Source organism: Diceros bicornis, chromosome 35 (genome assembly GCF_020826845.1).
Source record: "Diceros bicornis minor isolate mBicDic1 chromosome 35, mDicBic1.mat.cur, whole genome shotgun sequence".
Classification (NCBI taxonomy): Eukaryota; Metazoa; Chordata; class Mammalia; order Perissodactyla; family Rhinocerotidae; genus Diceros; species Diceros bicornis.
This window is the reverse complement of record NC_080774.1, coordinates 18,805,612-18,823,066: the sequence shown is the minus strand read 5'-3', so window position 1 is coordinate 18,823,066 and position 17,455 is coordinate 18,805,612. Positions and strand designations below refer to the sequence as shown.

The window sequence follows — 17,455 nt, the reverse complement described above, 5'->3', positions numbered from 1 at the left end:
ACCAAAACAAAAAAAAGCAAAAAGATACATAGAGTATATATAACATGTAAAAACATGCATAACATCACTATATATTATTTAGGAATAGATACATAAAAACAAGAGGCCATGCATGGGTATAATGAGCATCAAATTCAAGATGGTGGTGGCCTGTGGCGGGGGGAAGGGAATGCGATGGGGGAGGATGCCATGGGGCTTCGATGCCTTGGTAATACGGTATTTCTTAAACTGGGTGGCAGGCACACACGTACCCACCGTATTATCCATGCCTTCTGGATGTCTGAAATATTTCATAATTTAAAAATAGATGTGCATAACTGAACAACAAAAAAACAAATAACCCAATCAAAAAATGGGCAGACGATATGAACAGGCATTTTTCCAAGGAAGATATACAGATGGCCAACAGGCAAATGAAAAGATGTTCAACATCACTAATCACCAGGGAAATGCAAATCAAAACTACACCAAGATATCACCTTACACCCGTGACAATGGCTATAATCACCAAGACAAAAAATAACAAATGTTGGAGAGGCTGTGGAGAAAAGGGAACCCTCACACTGCTGGTGGGAATGCAAACTGGTGCAGACTTCACGGAAAACAGTATGCAGATTCCTCGAAAAATTAAAAATAGAAATACTTTATGATCCAGCTATCCCACTTCTGGGTATTTACCCAAAGAACTTGAAATCAACAATCCAAAGAGGCTTATGCACACCTATGTTCATCGCAGCATTATTCACTATAGCCAAGAAGTGGAAGCAACCCAAGTGTCCCTCGACTGATGATTGGATAAAGAAGATGTGGTATATATATACAATGGAATACTACTCAGCCATAAAAAAAGACAAAATCGTCCCATTTGCAACAACATGGATGGACCTGGAGGGTATTATGTTAGGAGAAATGAGTCAGAGAGAGAAAGACAAACAACATATGATTTCACTCATATGTGGAGTACAAACGAACACACAGACAGAGAGAACAGTTTGGTGATTACCAGGGGCAAGGGGGTTGGCGGGGGCACAAGAATTGAAGGGAGGCATTTATATGGTGACAGACAAATAATAATATGTAACTAAAATTTCACGATGTTATAAACTATTAAGACATCAATAAAAAAACAAAAAAATAGATGTGCATAAAAAATATCTAGCACAATTGTGCACGGGTTTTTTTTCTTATTTATTTGTGCCTTCTATCTATAACGATCCCATCTTGCTTTTAAGAAATAAAATAGTCGGTTATTTAATAAGAAAAAACAAGTGGTTATGTTTAATTTTTTGAAAGGAAGAAATATCGCTTCCCCAAGTAATTTGTTCCGAAAGCAACACTTATTTGCATGTCTGAGATCCAATAGATTGGTGAAAATCAATTCAACACCGTGTTACATGAGGAACATCTTGAGTCCACAGTGTGAGCCAACAGCCCAGGGACACCCACATGGGGTCCCCAAAACTCTGTCTCTTGGGAATGCCTCAGAAACGGGGCCTGACCCCACTGGGTAGGCATAATAAGGAGGATTAATCAGCAGTCAATTAAGTTAGAAGGCAAAATAAAAAAAATTCAAGCAGCCTGGGAAATGAGAGGAACCTGGGAGGGAGCGGGGAGAGAGCCGGTGTGGTGTATTTTCTTTCCAGTGGAGTGGAGTCATTCTGAAGCTCTCCCAATGCAATATAGCCTCAAGTTAGGGAGTTTTGTGTTCCTAAGCAATAGAATCCGACTCTGCCAACACGAAGCGCTTGACTGCTGTTTCTTAAAGATGCATACGGTTTTTTTGTTTTGTTTTGCATAATGGACACGTTTCCCTTGCAGCAACTTTCCAGGTTCTTTGTCAAGTGTCAAGGTAAGCTTTTAGAAAACTCCTCCGTGGGCCACGGGGAGGCAATTTCCACCCAATACAGAATGCTTAAGATGAAGAAAGACAAGTTTTCAATATCGCTTCAGGGACCATATTTTGTGCATTCAACACAGCTGAATGTAGACAACGTTAGGAGAGAAAATTGAGCGTAATCTGCCAAGGGGATTGAAAGGAGGAAGTGACGCCAGGTGAATTACTGCCCCCTGGTGTCCACAGACAGTGGTGCGATCATTTGCAGACAGTCATTTGCTGTGTTTCTTCCTGTGTACCCTGCCACCATCTCCTGCCCATTTTTAAAACTTAAAACAGGGATTACAATCTGGCAGCCCTCTGTAGCCAGCGGGCAGACATGCCAACTGTTTAAAAATCTGGAGATTTTGCTTAAAAATCTAGGCCCGACATTTCTTTTGAAAAATTGGAAAATCTGTCCACTGTTGGCCTGTATCCCAGCATCATAAATGTAAGCTAGAGCTGAGAAGCTGCTGCCCACTTTGGACAAGACAGGTGCTCTCACATTCTCCGCACTCCCCACCTCTCCCTATTGTCTCACACCCAGGCAGTTTTACTCACTATTGGTTCTTGTGCAGCTTCTGGATTTGCTGGTGCCCTAAGCTCATTAAAGGGGTTCCACTGCGTCTCAAGGAATGGAAAGAGGATGGGGTCTTTAAAAGCATATGATTACATCACCTTATAACTGGGAGGGCACAGAGGTCCACAAGCCCCCTGATACCCAGATCAGTGAGGGTAAGTGACCTGCTCAAGATCACTCAGCCAGCAAGTGGTGGGCCCTGCATTTGAACACACATCTGTCTGACCCCAGAGCCTCACTGCTTTCCACTCCCCCAACCATCCCCCATCATGAGCTGGCTGCATAGCAGGCCCTCCTCCGGAGCAGGCCCTTCTCCTCTGGAGAAGGTTTTTACAATGACATCACTGCCTGGGCTATCAGAAGCGAAATTCAGGGGACTCAGAGAGAACAATGTTCCCCAGAAATAACCACCATCCTAATTTTGTTTCTTAAAAACTCCATAGTTTGTTCTGTTTCACCATATTTCTTCCTGAATTCAAGTCAACAAAATTTCTCGAGCATCTACTAAGTGCCACGCTCCATGCCAAGGGCTGGGAGTTGGGTGAATAGGGGCCAGTTACAAGATATAAACAGGGCGTCCAACAGGCAAGGCCAAGGCTCTTTGATCCCTCACCTTGCAAGGACCCCCCATGGTGTCCTTCATGACAGCACTCTCCTGGCCTGGGCCTGGACACTTCACTTTGTGCTGTGGGTCACTGGCTTCCCTAAACTGGAATTGACGGAGACCCACGAGAGGGCATTGTGGTCTCTCCCCAGCGGTCGGAGCAGCCTGCAGCTCTGACAGTTTCTTCTGCAGATAACAGATAAAGCAGTAATGACTTGCTATCTTTTCTAGGAATCATTGCAACAGCTGATATTTATCTGCTGTTTGCTCTGTGCCCAACGTGTGGGATCTCACTTCGCCCTCACACAAAACTCCATGAGGAGGAACTATCCTCACATTATCCACGTCTTACAGAAAAGCAAAAAGGGCATCAGCGAGGTTGAGTCACTTGCAGAATGTAACTCAGTTGGCAAGTGGCAGAGCTGAGATTTGAACCCAGGGTAGTGTGGCTCCAGTAGCGACACTCACAACCACTGCCTGGCACTGGCTCCCAAGGGGCATGTGTGTCATGGAGGACGTCAGATCTTGAGGTGTCAGGCCTTCTGCAAATCCTGAACTTGAGGGCAAAAGTGAGGTAGGCTGTTGGTCCTCATTTTACAGATGGGGAAGCTGAGGCTCAGAGTAACTTGTCCAAGGTCACACAGAGCTTAGGTGACAAAGTGTGAATCTGAGACTGAGTCTGACTCCAGAAGCTGCACTGCTAACATCTTAATGCTTAGCATTCCTGGGCACGTCCCCGGATGTTTAAGTCCAATATTTGCGCATTCAGATGAAGGTTTCAGTTCTCTGCTTCAAGGAAAAATCTTCTGTCTCTCTGGGAAGCCGAAAGGACCAGCCGGGCCCTTCTCGAGAGGATGCAAATTAAAAAGTCAGGGAGGAAAAGAGAGAGAGAAGTTTAAGAGAAAAGGGGGAAGGATCGCAACCCTGGTAGTGGAGGCTAAGAACAGGGGCTGTGAAGTCAGACCAAGATGTGTAAACCGTCAGCATCCCTATGTTACCCCTAAGGAAACTGAGGCCCAGGAGAGCGGCCCCGGGACGAGGGGCAGCAGTTAGGCCAGCAGAATTGCGAGTTCCCACGCCCGGCCCCTACCGCGCCCCAAAACCGCAGCCACCCGGGCTGTCCGCACCCGCTGCTCCCGCCTTGTCGCCCAGGCCCCGCCCCTCCTGTTGCTTATTGGCTGCTGCGAGCACGAGACCAACGCAGGAGCCAGCCAATGGGAGTGGCCCACGGCGAGTCTTTCCCGGGGAAGCAGACGCCGACGCGGGAACCCGGAAATACGAGGGGCGGACAAGTAGGGGAAGCCAATCCGCCGCGACGAGGATGGCGGACCGACCAATGGCGAGCCGCGGGGGGCGGGGCCAGAAGGCCGGCGGCGGCGGAGGTCCCGGGAGCCGGTGGAGCGCCTGGGAGGCGGTGGCGGGGCCCGGCAGCGACGCGCGGTGAGTGGGGGGCGAGCCCGAGGGGTCAGAAGGAGCGAGCCAGGGAGGGCGCGGCGGGGCGGCGAGCCCTGGGCGGGGCTTGGAAAGGGGCGGCTCCTCAGAGGGACCTTAGTCCAGTCCCCTCGCCTCCCTGGGCCTCAGTTTCCCCCTTCCCGGGGTGGTGAGCGGTCAGAGATTCGCGCCTGCCGGAGCGCACTGCTTCCTCCCCCGCGCATCCCGCGTCCCCGGCGAACTCGAGCCCGTCGAGGAGCCTGTCCCTCGGGGAACCCGCCCAGACCCCCTGGACCAAGCAGTGACCCGCACCCTCTTCTGTACCCACATCGGAGCCCGTCCAGGCCTTTTCAGATGTTCTGTATCAACGAGCCCCGTTGGTCTCGAAGCCCGGAGTGACCACAAACCTCATCAGTCATTTCTGGGCCTTGGAGGCCCAGCACCAGGAGCAGCCCGGAGCAGGTGCGCGGGCCCTGGTTATGAATCAGAAGATAGAGGTTAAGGCCCGGGCACTCTGGACTCAGACGCACCGGGGTTTCCTTCCTGATGCCTCTGTTGACTCTCTGGGCCTTCTGGGCGTTGACTTACCCTCTCTGTGCCTTAGTTTCCCTCGTCTGTAAGATGGAGCTAGGGCTGGCTTCCTTTCATAGGGGCAGTGAGGATTAAGTGAGATAATGTGTGGCTAGCGCTCAGCACACCCTGGTTGCCCAATAAATGCTTATTGTTAGCATAATGGTGCTTGCCTGCCTGGCCCCCGGCTCCCACTGACAGCCCCAAGCACATGCCCGTTGTCACAGAGGGCGAGCACCCACTGTGGCCCACAGCCCGAGTTCCTTTTGAGATGCCGGACTGCCTCAACTCTAGGCGGGATCCTTCAGGAAAGGAAGGCCAGAGAGGGGATCAGCCTTGTGGCTAATATCAGGGTGAGGGCAGGAAGAGGAGGCCGCTCATGTTGCTGTAAATCAGGCAACCAAACAGTTGTGCTTATCGATGAGTAGGCCTCACAACTGCCTTGGCCCCTCTGGATATGTGTGTGTGTTTGTTATTTGTGTCCTGGACACCTAGTGTTTGGGGTCGGAGGCCACAGAGGTTTGTGGTGAAGCGGGGAGACCCTTTTAGAGCCATGGCTGAGGCTGTCACTTGCTCACGGGGTGACTCTGGGCTAGGAACTTCACCTCTCTGAGCCTCTTTCCTCCTCTGGAGAGTGGGGTGACGACAGCATCAGCTCCTGTTGAAGATTGCAAGAGATAGTATGCATGAGGTCCTTAGTGCTTAGCACAGGGCCTGGCACACAGTAAGTGCTCAATAAATGTTGGCTGGCGTTGGCATTACTTGTCACACAGACTGCCCTGGAGGTGGCACAGTCCTTCCAGGTTGGCCCCTCCCAGTGATATCCTTGCCTTGCCCCCCCTGCCTGGTCAGTGAATTAAGGAGGGGGGTGGTTCCAAGCCCCAGCTGAAGTCGGAAACATATCCTGAAGTGTCAGTTCAGTATAGGCCTCATCTCTACAACTCTTGGTTCCTTGCAGATCCTGCTGTCTCTCAGGTGACTGGATATGTGCCAGGGCCCCCCCCCGAGTCCAGATGACACTCATGCCAATGGCTTCAGTGATGGCGGTGACTGAACCAAAATGGGTCTCAGTCTGGGGCCGCTTCCTGTGGGTGATGCTGCTGAGCATGGTGTTGGGGTCCCTGCTGGCCCTGCTGCTGCCGCTGGGGGCCGTGGAGGAGCAGTGTTTGGCCGTGCTCAGAGGCTTCTACCTGCTCAGGAGCAAGTGGGACAGAGCGCAGCATGCCGTCACCAAGCGCACCAGCCCGTCCACGGAGCTCAGCGTCACCTCCAGGGACTCGGCGCTGCTCGTGGTCAAGACCAAGGCCTCTCCAGGTAGGACAGACTGGCCCTCTCTCCTCAACGCTTGTTAATTCCACAGATGTTTAGATGCCTACTGTGTCCTGCGTGCAGGGCACGAGGTTGTTATGGTGAACCAGTCAGCCCTGAGCGCCCAGCCTAGACAAGCTGACAGGTGACTGAGCTACAGCGGCACCAGTGTGCTGGTGGGGAAGTGTAGGGGCCATAGGAGCACACCAGGAAGGCTCCCTGGAGGAGGGGATGACTGAGCTGAGTGTAAGTAGGAAGGACCCAAGGGAAAAGGCATGAGGGGAGAGTGCTCCGGGCAGAGACCAGAGGGTAAGATGCCCTTGAGGAACTAAAGGAAGCCAGTATGTGTGGCTGACACGCAGTGGGGGGCTGGGGAAGGAGGGCTCGATGTAGAGCAGGGTTTCTCCACCTCGACACTGTTCTCCATTGTGGGACTGTCCTGTCCATTGTAGAATGTCGAGCAGCATCCCTGGTCTCTACCCACCAGATGCCAGTAGTATCCCACCCAGCTGTGACAACCCACCACGTCTCCAGACATTGCCAGATGTTCCTGGGGGGCAAAACCGCCCCCTGGGTGAGAAGCAGCTTAAAAGAATTAAAGAAGGGCTGAGGGACGGGGAAGCCCCAGGGCCTGGCACCAGTGGGGAGCCGTTCACAGCAGGGATGGGGGCAGGGACCAGCATCACCAGGACTGATCACAGAACGGCCGTGGCCGCAGAGGAACACAGCCACTCATAGTGAGAAGGCAGGGGGCCGGGGAGCCAGGTGATGCCTCCCAGGGTACAGAGAAGCCCTGGGGACAAATGGACAATGACCGGGATGCCGCCCCACAGGGCTGAGGGAACAAATGTGGCCATCTATGTAGAGTGCTCCCGGGCACGCTGAAGCGCGTGTGTGGCAGGCGTGGCAGAAATGAGCCCCTGAGGCACAGGTGACAGCTCCCCCGAACGTCCTTTGCCACTCCCTGCCCTCCCTGACAGTGCTTCTTTGGCTCTTTTCTAGCTGGTAAGTTGGAAGCCAGAGCAGCTTTGAACCAAGCCCTGGAAATGAAACGCCAGGGCAAGCGGGAGAAAGCACACAGGCTCTTCCTGCACGCCCTCAAGATGGACCCAGACTTCGTAGACGCGCTCAACGAGTTTGGCATCTTCTCGGAAGAAGACAAGGACATCATCCAGGCGGATTACTTATACACCCGAGCGCTGACCATCTCACCCTACCACGAGAAAGCGCTGGTCAACCGGGACCGGACGCTGCCGCTGGTGGAGGAGATCGACCAGAGGTACTTCAGCATCATCGACAGCAAAGTGAAGAAGGTCATGTCCATCCCCAAGGGCAACTCCGCGCTGCGCAGGGTCATGGAGGAAACGTACTACCACCACATCTACCACACAGTCGCCATTGAGGGCAACACCCTCACCCTGTCGGAGATCAGGCACATCCTCGAGACCCGCTACGCCGTGCCGGGGAAGAGCCTGGAGGAGCAGAACGAGGTGATCGGCCTGCACGCGGCAATGAAGTACATCAATGCGACGCTGGTCTCCCGCATCGGCTCCGTCACCATCAGCGACGTGCTGGAGATCCACAGGCGCGTGCTGGGGTACGTGGACCCGGTGGAAGCCGGCAGGTTCCGGACGACACAGGTCCTTGTGGGGCACCACGTGCCTCCCCATCCCCAGGATGTGGAGAAGCAGGTGCAGGAGTTCGTCCAGTGGCTCAACTCCGAGGATGCCATGAGCCTGCACCCGGTTGAGTTTGCAGCCCTGGCGCATTATAAACTCGTTTACATCCACCCTTTCATCGACGGCAACGGGAGGACCTCACGCCTGCTCATGAACCTCATCCTGATGCAGGCGGGCTACCCGCCCATCACTATCCGCAAGGAGCAGAGATCCGAGTACTACCACGTACTGGAAGTCGCCAACGAAGGCGACGTGAGGCCGTTCATTCGCTTCATCGCCAAGTGTACGGAGACCACCCTGGACACCCTGCTCTTTGCCACAACGGAGTACCCGGTGGCACTGCCGGAGGCCAGACCCAACCACTCTGGGTTCAAGGAGACGCTGCCCGTGAAGCCCTAACCCTCTAAATCCTCCCTTGGTGACAAGGGATGTCCCGAGGGGAAAATATCCAAGAAACATGGCATTTCTAGAAACCTAGTCGTCTCCCAAAGCAAAAGGAGACGGATAAGGAACTCAAACATTCTTTACCTCCAAACGTTTTTTAGTTAAAACGGAAAAAAACTAAATTATTAAGCCTTGTCTCTAGGATAACTTATAATTCAGCCAAGTTATTTATTTTCTTTTGAGCTTCTACGTGTGTGGTGTCAGCTGTGTGTGCTGGTGGCCCCTATTCTTGTGGGGGTCCCAGCAGGCTTGGGGGCATCATTGCTCCTTGTGTGACCAGAACAGCTTCTGGAGCAGAATTTGCACTAAGGTGGGGGGAGGCCAGCAGCTGTGGGACGAGGTCCAGAGCCATTGCAGTAACTCCTCCCAGTCTTTCTGTGAAACTGGCTGAGAGGCCCTGTGGCGTCGCCTGGGAGCTCAGCAGTCCTGGGGAGGACCGAGTTCCAGCTTTGAGAAATGACTGAAAGCTTGCCTTTAGACGTCTGCGCTCCCTACAAAGAGATGAGTGTTGTGACTAATTCTTACTGCTAGAGCAAACTTTCAAGGTACGAAATGAATGTTGACCACATTTCTAATTAGATACCTTGTTTATTTCAAGGGAGATTCTTTGAGCCATAGTTAAGTTTGCAAACTCAAGTCCCAGAGGCTGTTATTTTTCCATATCAAGACTATTTTTCTAATTAAGAACAGGGGAGAGGCCGGCCTGGTCTTCTGTGTGTGTCAACGCTTCTTGCATTTCATCTGCAGCAACTCAGACCACATGTTTTAGTCTTAAAAGTTCTCTGGGTTTGTCACCCAACTAAATCACACTGCAAATCAGGTATTGTGCAAGTGGGCGAGTCTGCCCTCACCCCTACTCTGAGTTTAACATCTTCTGTACGTAGATGTTGAAGAACACATCTGAGAAAACAGATGCCACATCAACACCAAATAAGCATTTCTGATTATGAATTAGAGTGCCAGTTTCTACTGAACCAAGGAAAAACCTCTGACCACAGCCAGGATGTGTCCCTTTTGTCATGCAGCCTTATCCCGACTGACCTGACACCCACCTCCCACAGCCATTGTACGGTCGTGCATCCCTTCAGGGGAGCCGAATAGATTGCCTTGGAGTGGCCTTATTTTTCTAGCAAGTTGTAAAATGATATAATGTTATGGGTAATACAGCCAAGTTTCCAAGCTGTCATTCTATGGAAGTAGAAAGAATCTTCTCTCTCAATCATATGGCACAGGTGCCTATACGATTGCTGCTATTTAGAGTCAGAATGGTTGGAAATCACTGCGTTCTTGTCCAGTGACAGAGCCCATGACATCTGACACGGCCCTGCACTTTGTCAGTGTCTGAATGATGGTGAATACATACAAAGTGTTCTCTCTGATTTGAGAATCAGATCCTGAAAGTAATGAGGTCACTATTCTGGTGTAGCAAGTGTCTATAACTTTAATTGTATAATAAGCACATTCAGAGTAGTTTTCTGAAGGATTAAAAAAAATAAGTGAAAAGATGTATGAAATGGCCCTGAGTGATAGTTATTCAAACCTTTATAAGAAATATTTTCATACTTGTATGCTGCCATAAGGTGTTTCTTAAACCTTAACTCTTTTATCATCTTGGATTTATAAGCACACCAAGGAAGCCTGACAGAAATGCTTGCTCTGTACTATAGAGAGAAACTGCACTTTAGCTATATGTGAAGGATATTATTTTAACCAATTAATAAAGTATTTTATTACATAAGTACCTGAGACTGCTGTCTTATTCAAGAGATGCTCCCACTTGTCTTAGGATGAAGGAGGGATGCTTTCACAACTTCAGCCTGGTCCTTTATGTTCTGGCAGAACAGATCCAGGATGGCAAGTTCAAGTTCAGAAGAACAAGACAGAACTAGTTGGATAAGCTACCCACCTAGGTTGACAGGGATGAATTACTGAGGTTTCACTAAGACTCAAGTAACTGAAATGGTTTTTCATGTTTCTGTTTACCATCAGTTCTTGATTTTCTGGGGAAAACACATAAACACACTCCTATGTTCCTGAAAATCCACTTCTAGAACAGTCAACAACCTGAACCTAAACTGGGTCCCGCTCAAGCCTAAAAAGGGTCAACTGTCTAATGAGCCCATGTTGCCATCTGAAAGCATCAGGCAAGGTCAGAGGACTGGCCAACAGCCAGAGAATAAAACAGTTAAATGTGAAGCAAGACAGAGTAAAGCCACATGAACCTGGACTGATAAGAAAGTATTCTTGGCTCTTCAGCGTCACTCCCCAACCGTCCCAAATCCTCCCTCTCGCCCACCAAATGGGCTTCTGCAGGGAGGTAAGCAGCCATTCCAGAGACCAACACAGGAGGAACTGGTGTTACAGCACAGGTTCTTCTAACTGCTTCCAGTAGCCACTGCTTGAATTTAATTCAAAAGTAACGCCTAGCGGCCGGCCCTGTGGTGTGGCAGTTAAGTGTGTATGCTCCGCTTCAGTGGCCCGGGGTTCGCAGATTTGGATCCTGGGCACAGACCAACACACTGCGTGTCAAGCCATGCGGTGGCGGTGTCCCATATAAAGTAGAGGAACATGGGCATGGATGTAGCCCAGGGCCAGTCTTCCTCAGCAAAAAGAGGAGGATTGGCGACAGATGTTAGCTCAGGGCTGATCTTCCTCACAAAAAAAAAAAAAAAGAAAATGAGGCAAGGCCAGACTGATGCACAAAAACTTAAACTTAGAAAACAAATGAGTTGATTTCCATCACGTATGAAAGAATTCCCTGACTGTTTTCCCCCAGAGTGCCTTCATAGAGTCAGTTTCCCTACTGAACCCACAATGTTGCTTTCAAAGCAATAAATATTTGATAAAAGAGAAGGGATAAAAAAGCTTAAAAGTCAGTGTCAAACTACTGTAAACTGAAGTTTAAAACTGAAGACATCACAGCTGAAATGATTTAAATCAAAGTGACAACAGGATTTGATTTACAAAAGTTCTATTTACACATCTATTAGATAAAGCAAGGTACACCCATTTCAAAATACATCCATATTTGAATGCACATCTGAGTACCATCCGGCAAGAAGCTTTTAAGAGAACTTCAGTTTAATAAACAAAGCTAAATGGGGAGAATTTAAGTTTGCACTTGACATGGTATTCAAACAAAACCAAAGGGCTGAAACTCAGTATTTAGACAAAGGACAAGTTCACTCGTCACTAGGCAAAGAAAATAGTCCACGGCAGGTGGCACACAGAATTCCTATAAAACAAGTGTCACAAATATTTTGCTTTTAGGAAACATAAAACAATGGGTTGACATGTCATTTACAAATACATAATATAAAAACGCACAGCCCCCTCGAACAAAAATCCATCAAATGTTTTTTAGGTGACTTCCCTAACCCCACCCGTTTACTAAAATAGGCCATTCTGGTGCATTACTAGCATCTACCATTTCGTCTTGTAAAAATTAAGAGTGCCGGGCACATGTGCTGTGCAGGGTGTAAGAGAAGTGTCTTATAAAAAGGGGCCAGAGTGGGCCAAAAGCATCTGGACAAGTGTGTCTCAAAACGATGTGCTCGAGTTTCACTTCTGTTTCTCGCTCTTGAAGACACAAAAATATCTTAGAAACTACTCTGTGCCCAACCTGTGGAGTGACCATCTTCCTCCCATTGCCCTCAATATGAGGGAGCACTTGAAGCCTTTCCTTGGACCCCCCTTCCCTTTCTGTCTAAACCAGAGGAGAAGACGTGGGAGTGGGCGCTGCCCAGGCCCCTCCATGCCCAGGTACAGCTGGGTGCCTGGTGGTCTTCCGGCCAGCATGAAGTAAGGCATTTCCCTTCTCCGAGAGTCCCGTTCACTTTCTCAGAAGCAGCTTGGCAAAATCGGCATTGGACATCTTGGGTGCCTCGGTGGCCGCCGAGGGGGGTACTGCTGGCTGCGGGGCAGGGCCGTTCTCGGCCTGAGCAACCAGAGCGCTCGTGCGTTGCAGGGCGCGTGGCAGCAGAGAAAGCTGGGTCCTTCCCTTCCCCCGCCTGGAAAGGCAAACACCACATGTACTCTCTCAAGGCAGCAATTCGTGGGCCCCGGTTTATTTGTGAAAATAAGCCAGGACAGTCTTCAATCACTCAAAATTAAAAGGTGAAAGGTACAAAACAAGAAGGACAAGATGAATTCTATCCCCTTAATTTTGGCTATTAGGTAAAAATCACTTTAACTTTGTCTTTTTCAATTGTGGCAAGGGCCAACCCTGTGCAATATAGTCACCTGCAGGACGGATAAAAACAGCAGCCGTCTTTCAGACCTCACCAAGTAACCTTGCAATTTTGCTGTCTCATCGCCATCAGGTGAAAACACAGCCTTTCTATGATTACAGTGGGAGCTGTAGATTACCCTGGCAAGCACACGGCTGTCAGGTTTTGTTTTAAAAACATACGGATTCAACTGGCAAAGAAGACCTTAAAATAATCACTGCCTGAAAACAAGCTGACCTCACATAAACCACAAGTGTAAACTGGCAGACACCAGGAGGAGTTCCACCTGCTCCGGACCCCTGCTCCGGGAACTCCAGGGGACAGCAGGCCCTGGCTTTCTGTCCTGACTGGTTCTACTGACAGGGAACGAAATCATGGCAGCGGCCAGGACGAAGCCTGCACTGGGCTGGCATGCAAACACTTACGCTCCATATATCTGCCGTGGCATCAGGGGGCCACCCGGTGTTTTCCTTGCCTCTGGCTTCTCTGGAACTTTCCTCTGAGGAGGATTACTTATGGCCACTTTGATGACGTTCTCCTTGACAGTCATGCCGTCCATCTTCATCACAGCCTGCGACGCCTGGGATTCATTCTCGTACTCCACGTAGGCCAGGCCCTGAAAGAGGCAAAATCCAGAGCAGGGTCGGGGGCTGCAGAACCAGGACGAAACGTCCCCCTCAGGGCAGGAGGCCAGTACCGGGCAGGCGTCCCACCAGCGGGCTGCCTCCCCCACCACCCTCCTCTGTCTGTAGGTTTATCTCCCTGCCCTGCTCTTCCTCCCTGTTTCTGCAACGGACTGTAACTTCAGATCACCTTCTTACGTTTAGTACACCTTGCGCTTACTCCAGCAACAAAAGAAAGAACAAGACAGAGAACCAGTATAAATCCAGCCAACAAACAGACGAGGTGGCCTGGACACAGGGTGAGCAGCCCAGTGCCCACGTGAGCCTTGATGCCTCTATGCCTTCCGCCCTCCCTTACTGCACACTCTCCACTGGAGTATTAACCTGGATGGGGGCAGGTAAAGAGGCAATCCCAACTCCAGCTCAACCAACACGACTCAAAATGCGCCGCAAAAAGGATTGAACAAGAGGCTGAGGACTAGAGGGGAGGACGTGATGAGGGGACACCAGTAGAGGGAACTGAGGAGACGGCTGGAGGCCTCGTGGAAAAGAGGAGTCTGGGCAGGAGGGAGGAGGCTTCAGAGGAGGGGACCTCACCCCAAGGCCCCACAGCCTGGGGTCCGCACTGTGGCCCCTGCTAATTCGTGGTAGTTTTTTTCCCAAAGCTTTAGTACTAAATGATTCCAATGTAAGGAGAGCCCAGTGTACCTGCCCGTCTGTTAACTTATCGTTTGTTTCTCAGCAGACAAACCAGGAGCCCACTCTGGAGCCAAATCACCTCTGACCGGACGTGGAAGCAGGCCCGCCCGAGCCTTGGGAGGGAGGTCAACGCTGTCCGCGCAGACACTTACCTTTGGTTTGCCGGCCCGGGTGGTCACCAGCCTGATGTCCTTCACGGTGCCGTGAGCCTTACAGATCTCCTCTAGTTCCTCTTTCGTGCAGGAAAACGGCAGACCCGAGACAAACAGCTTGTGTTTCTCCAGGGCAGTGCTGTACCTGAACACCTACAGGGCGAAGGGGGACAGAAAATCAGCGACGAGGCCTGGCCCAGCAGGCCACAGTCGAGGTGGCACAGCCTCGTCCACAGGCCTCACCCCAACCACAGGCCGGAGCTGACCCTGGGGGGGAGTGGGGTGAACTATTAACTGGGTCACCCTGGGCAAGTCACCTAACCTCTCGAAGCCCCCACTTCCTCTTCCATAAAATAGCAAGGATAAAAGTCACGTTCTCAGAGTTTGGGTGAGGATCCAATGAGGTAATACACAAAACACGCAGCGCAGTCCCTTGTTTCTCCTAACTATTCAATGGACTAGTTAGCCATTATTACAACAGCCATTATTACAATCCCTAGTTTTATCATCATTTGTCAATTAATGCAAGCTCCAAATGACCAAGCCACGAGTCAGACCTCAGTTAACCCGCTCAGAACAGATGTCAGTTAACATGGAAGTGTAGTTCTTAACAAAGCGTAGAAATTCCACACATATTCTCAGTATTACTTGCTGCAGGAAACAAGTATCTATAGTCTGTCTACGGCAACCCTACATGAAAGGCGTTCTTTTTTCCACACACATACCTTAAAATCGGGATTTTTGCTCTTATCCACACAGGGGGAAACAAACATTGGCCTCCCTTCCACGTTCTTCCGGTCCAGCTCCAGGGCCTGCTGGGCCGCCTTCTCCTCTTTAAACTCTACATAGCAGTAGCCCCGGAAATCGCCCCGGTTGCTGAAGATGGGGCGGATCTCCACCACCTCCCCACAGGCCTCAAAGAGCGGCCGCAGCTTCACGGCTGGCTCCCCCATGCTGTACGGCAGGTTGCTGACGAAGACGGTGACGCTGTCCTTGCTGCTGTCGTGAGGCACCTTGGGCACGTCCCTCTTCAGGGCGGCCGCCCTCTCCTTCTGCTTTGAGGGGGAGTCGACGTCCACGGGCGCACTCTTCCCGAAGAGTCCTGTTTCTGCTTCCACGGCTAGTGCTTCTCCAACCGGAGGAACGCTGTTCCCAACCCTTCTGCGTTTGGAAGGCTGCTCTACAGGTTGTCAGGAGAAAAGCAGCAACGATTAATTAACTGTCTCTTCTCTTCAGTGAGCTGTCTGATGCAGCTTGAGTGCACGTGCTCTTCCCACTACAAATGGCGGATCTGCAACGGCTGTGTGGAAACACTCCCTCCTCGCCAGACACTGAGGCGCGCGCCACGCCCTCCCTCATGGCTGTCCTGACCCACCTGACTCGTCCCACTACGTCCTGGGCCCCAGTTACACGCGGGTAAGTGGACTAAACCAAGGGGAAGTGGTAACGTAAGTCCTCATCGTCCACTCCCAATTCTGTAAAAGGTCGGGGGTCTCCAAGTTCTCCGCAAATCCAGAGCGCCTCTCCTAGAAAGCCAGGGCAGCCACGGTGGGCGGGGGCGAGGCGGCCTGGGGACCTGCGCTCCAACAAGCACGTCAGGCGACTGAAGTACGTGCTCCACAGGCCACACTCGGGAAAGCGCGACAAAGCACTCTAGCTCCTAAACACTTCCAATATGTCTGCGTCCCTCAAGAGACAGCTGACGGACAGTGGCTTGCTGCTCACAGAAAACGCCCGGCTGCTTGGTGCCTCGTGCTTTGCTGACACTGCTTCTCCGCTTGGCTTCCCTTCCCTTCTTACCCACTGGACAGTCCCACCCTGGGACCCCTACTCACTCCCACCCCCAGACGCACGCGTCACTTCCCCATGACGTCACTGCAGGGAGCTGCCCCACTAGCACCTTCTTTGGACTTCACCATATTTGCACCTACAGCTCCCACAGTCCCAGTTACACGCCACTGTGGTCACATGTCACATTTGCCTTATCCTGCTGAACCGGGAGCTCTGCAGGGCAGGGAGCTACCACAGTCATGTCTGAAGGCCCTAAAAAGGTGTGCAAGAAAGGTGAATTGAATGACGACTCCATTACTATTTCCCTCTGGCCGACAACTCTGTACTAAGAAAGTGTATAGAGTCCTTTTATGTCTTGAGACAATCCTTTACCTTGGCTGACTTTGCTGAAATAAATCTGACACACACTTGCCCATCCCTGAAGCTGCAGGGGTGACAGAAACCCTGGTTGGAAAATTCTACCAAGTCAAAAGTATTAGGTGGGGCCGAGCAAGGCAGGTGTCTGCGCAGGGTGGGGCTGCAGCGGTGGTGCAGGATGCTGGAGTCTGAGTGGGTGAAGGGGATGTCCACACATAGGGCAGTGACAAGGACAGTGTGGGGTATGGGAGCCCAAGCGGGGTGCAGGGGGCGCTACAAGAGGGCAGTGGTGGCAACGGCGCAGTGTAGGGAGTGGAGCCCAAGTGGATGGGCAAGGGTGTCTGCGCAGGGCAGCACCCAGCACAGGGCGTGGAGTCCAAGCAGGGGAGGAGGGCACCCACGCGGAAGGTGGGCAGGGACTGGAGAGGTGATGGGACACCATGCGAGCAACTTGTTCTCAAATGGTTCAAGAAAAAGGTTCCTTGTACTGTTTTTGCAACTTCTGTGGAAGCCTGAGACGTTCTAAAATAAAATTTCTGAAAAGCTTTACCTTCTTCATCATCGCCCCACTCCTTCTCATCGTCCTCATCTGCTTTGCGCTTATCTGCACCTCTGGTCTTTTTCTTCTTTTTCAGTGCTTTCTTCTCGGCCCGGGCCTTCTTCCGTTGTTCAGCCTTTTCTTCTTCTTGCTGAGCAAAGGCTGCTTCCTTCTCCGCAGCCTGGAGAGTTGGGAATACGACACATCACTGGATGCAGCAACTACATGACCTCTACTCGCTTGTGATGAGAGGAGCCATGGAAGGGAGCAGCGAGTGGAAACTCAGTCCCCAGTGAGAGGAAGAGGGCATGAGAACGGCAAGGAGGAGGACGTGCTCACAACTTCCTCCTGCCAAGGCTTATGCAGGCTTCTAGGATGCTGTACCTCAAGCCTACAGCATGTTTCCTAATACCCCCAGTTATTACTCACCAAAAGAAAGGAAAAATCTATAAAACTGGGGCCCTAATTAATTGGGGGTGTTCATGTTCCAGTCACTTGGCTGAGGCTCCTTTTTCATCTTTTTCAGCTATTCCAGTAAACTTTAGGGCCAAAATTCCCCCACTACTTAAAAAAAGTA

The 17,455-nt window shown here is 51.0% G+C and overlaps 2 protein-coding genes across 3 annotated transcripts in view; one reads left to right on the top strand and one right to left on the bottom strand.

The window, feature by feature from the left end:
* Window positions 1-4,561: 4,561 nt before the first annotated feature.
* FICD (FIC domain protein adenylyltransferase) lies at window positions 4,562-10,299 on the top strand. The gene is made up of 3 exons (XM_058531656.1): window positions 4,562-4,950; window positions 6,017-6,372; window positions 7,369-10,299. The coding sequence occupies exons 2-3, from the start codon at window positions 6,072-6,074 to the stop codon at window positions 8,442-8,444; spliced, it is 1,377 nt and encodes a 458-aa protein (XP_058387639.1). The 5' UTR covers window positions 4,562-4,950; window positions 6,017-6,071; the 3' UTR covers window positions 8,445-10,299.
* Window positions 10,300-11,443: 1,144 nt separating this feature from the next.
* Window positions 11,444-17,455, bottom strand: part of SART3 (spliceosome associated factor 3, U4/U6 recycling protein) — a 35,226-nt gene continuing 29,214 nt past the window's right edge. For both annotated transcript variants that reach the window (XM_058531654.1, XM_058531655.1), the window contains exons 15-19: window positions 16,891-17,059; window positions 14,918-15,372; window positions 14,193-14,345; window positions 13,144-13,334; window positions 11,444-12,499 (exon numbers count right to left, since the gene is read on the bottom strand). In XM_058531654.1, coding sequence (XP_058387637.1) covers window positions 12,322-12,499; window positions 13,144-13,334; window positions 14,193-14,345; window positions 14,918-15,372; window positions 16,891-17,059 — 1,146 coding nt within the window. In that variant the 3' untranslated portion in view covers window positions 11,444-12,321. The remainder of the gene's footprint in view (window positions 12,500-13,143; window positions 13,335-14,192; window positions 14,346-14,917; window positions 15,373-16,890; window positions 17,060-17,455) is intronic.

Excerpts from the sequence above, each read along its gene's own strand:
- FICD (XM_058531656.1), top strand. The coding sequence starts at position 6,072 with ATGACACTCATGCCAATGGCTTCAGTGATGGCGGTGACTGAACCAAAA. Across the intron at positions 6,373-7,368 it reads CAAGACCAAGGCCTCTCCAG|CTGGTAAGTTGGAAGCCAGA; the intron begins GTAGGACAGACT and ends GCTCTTTTCTAG.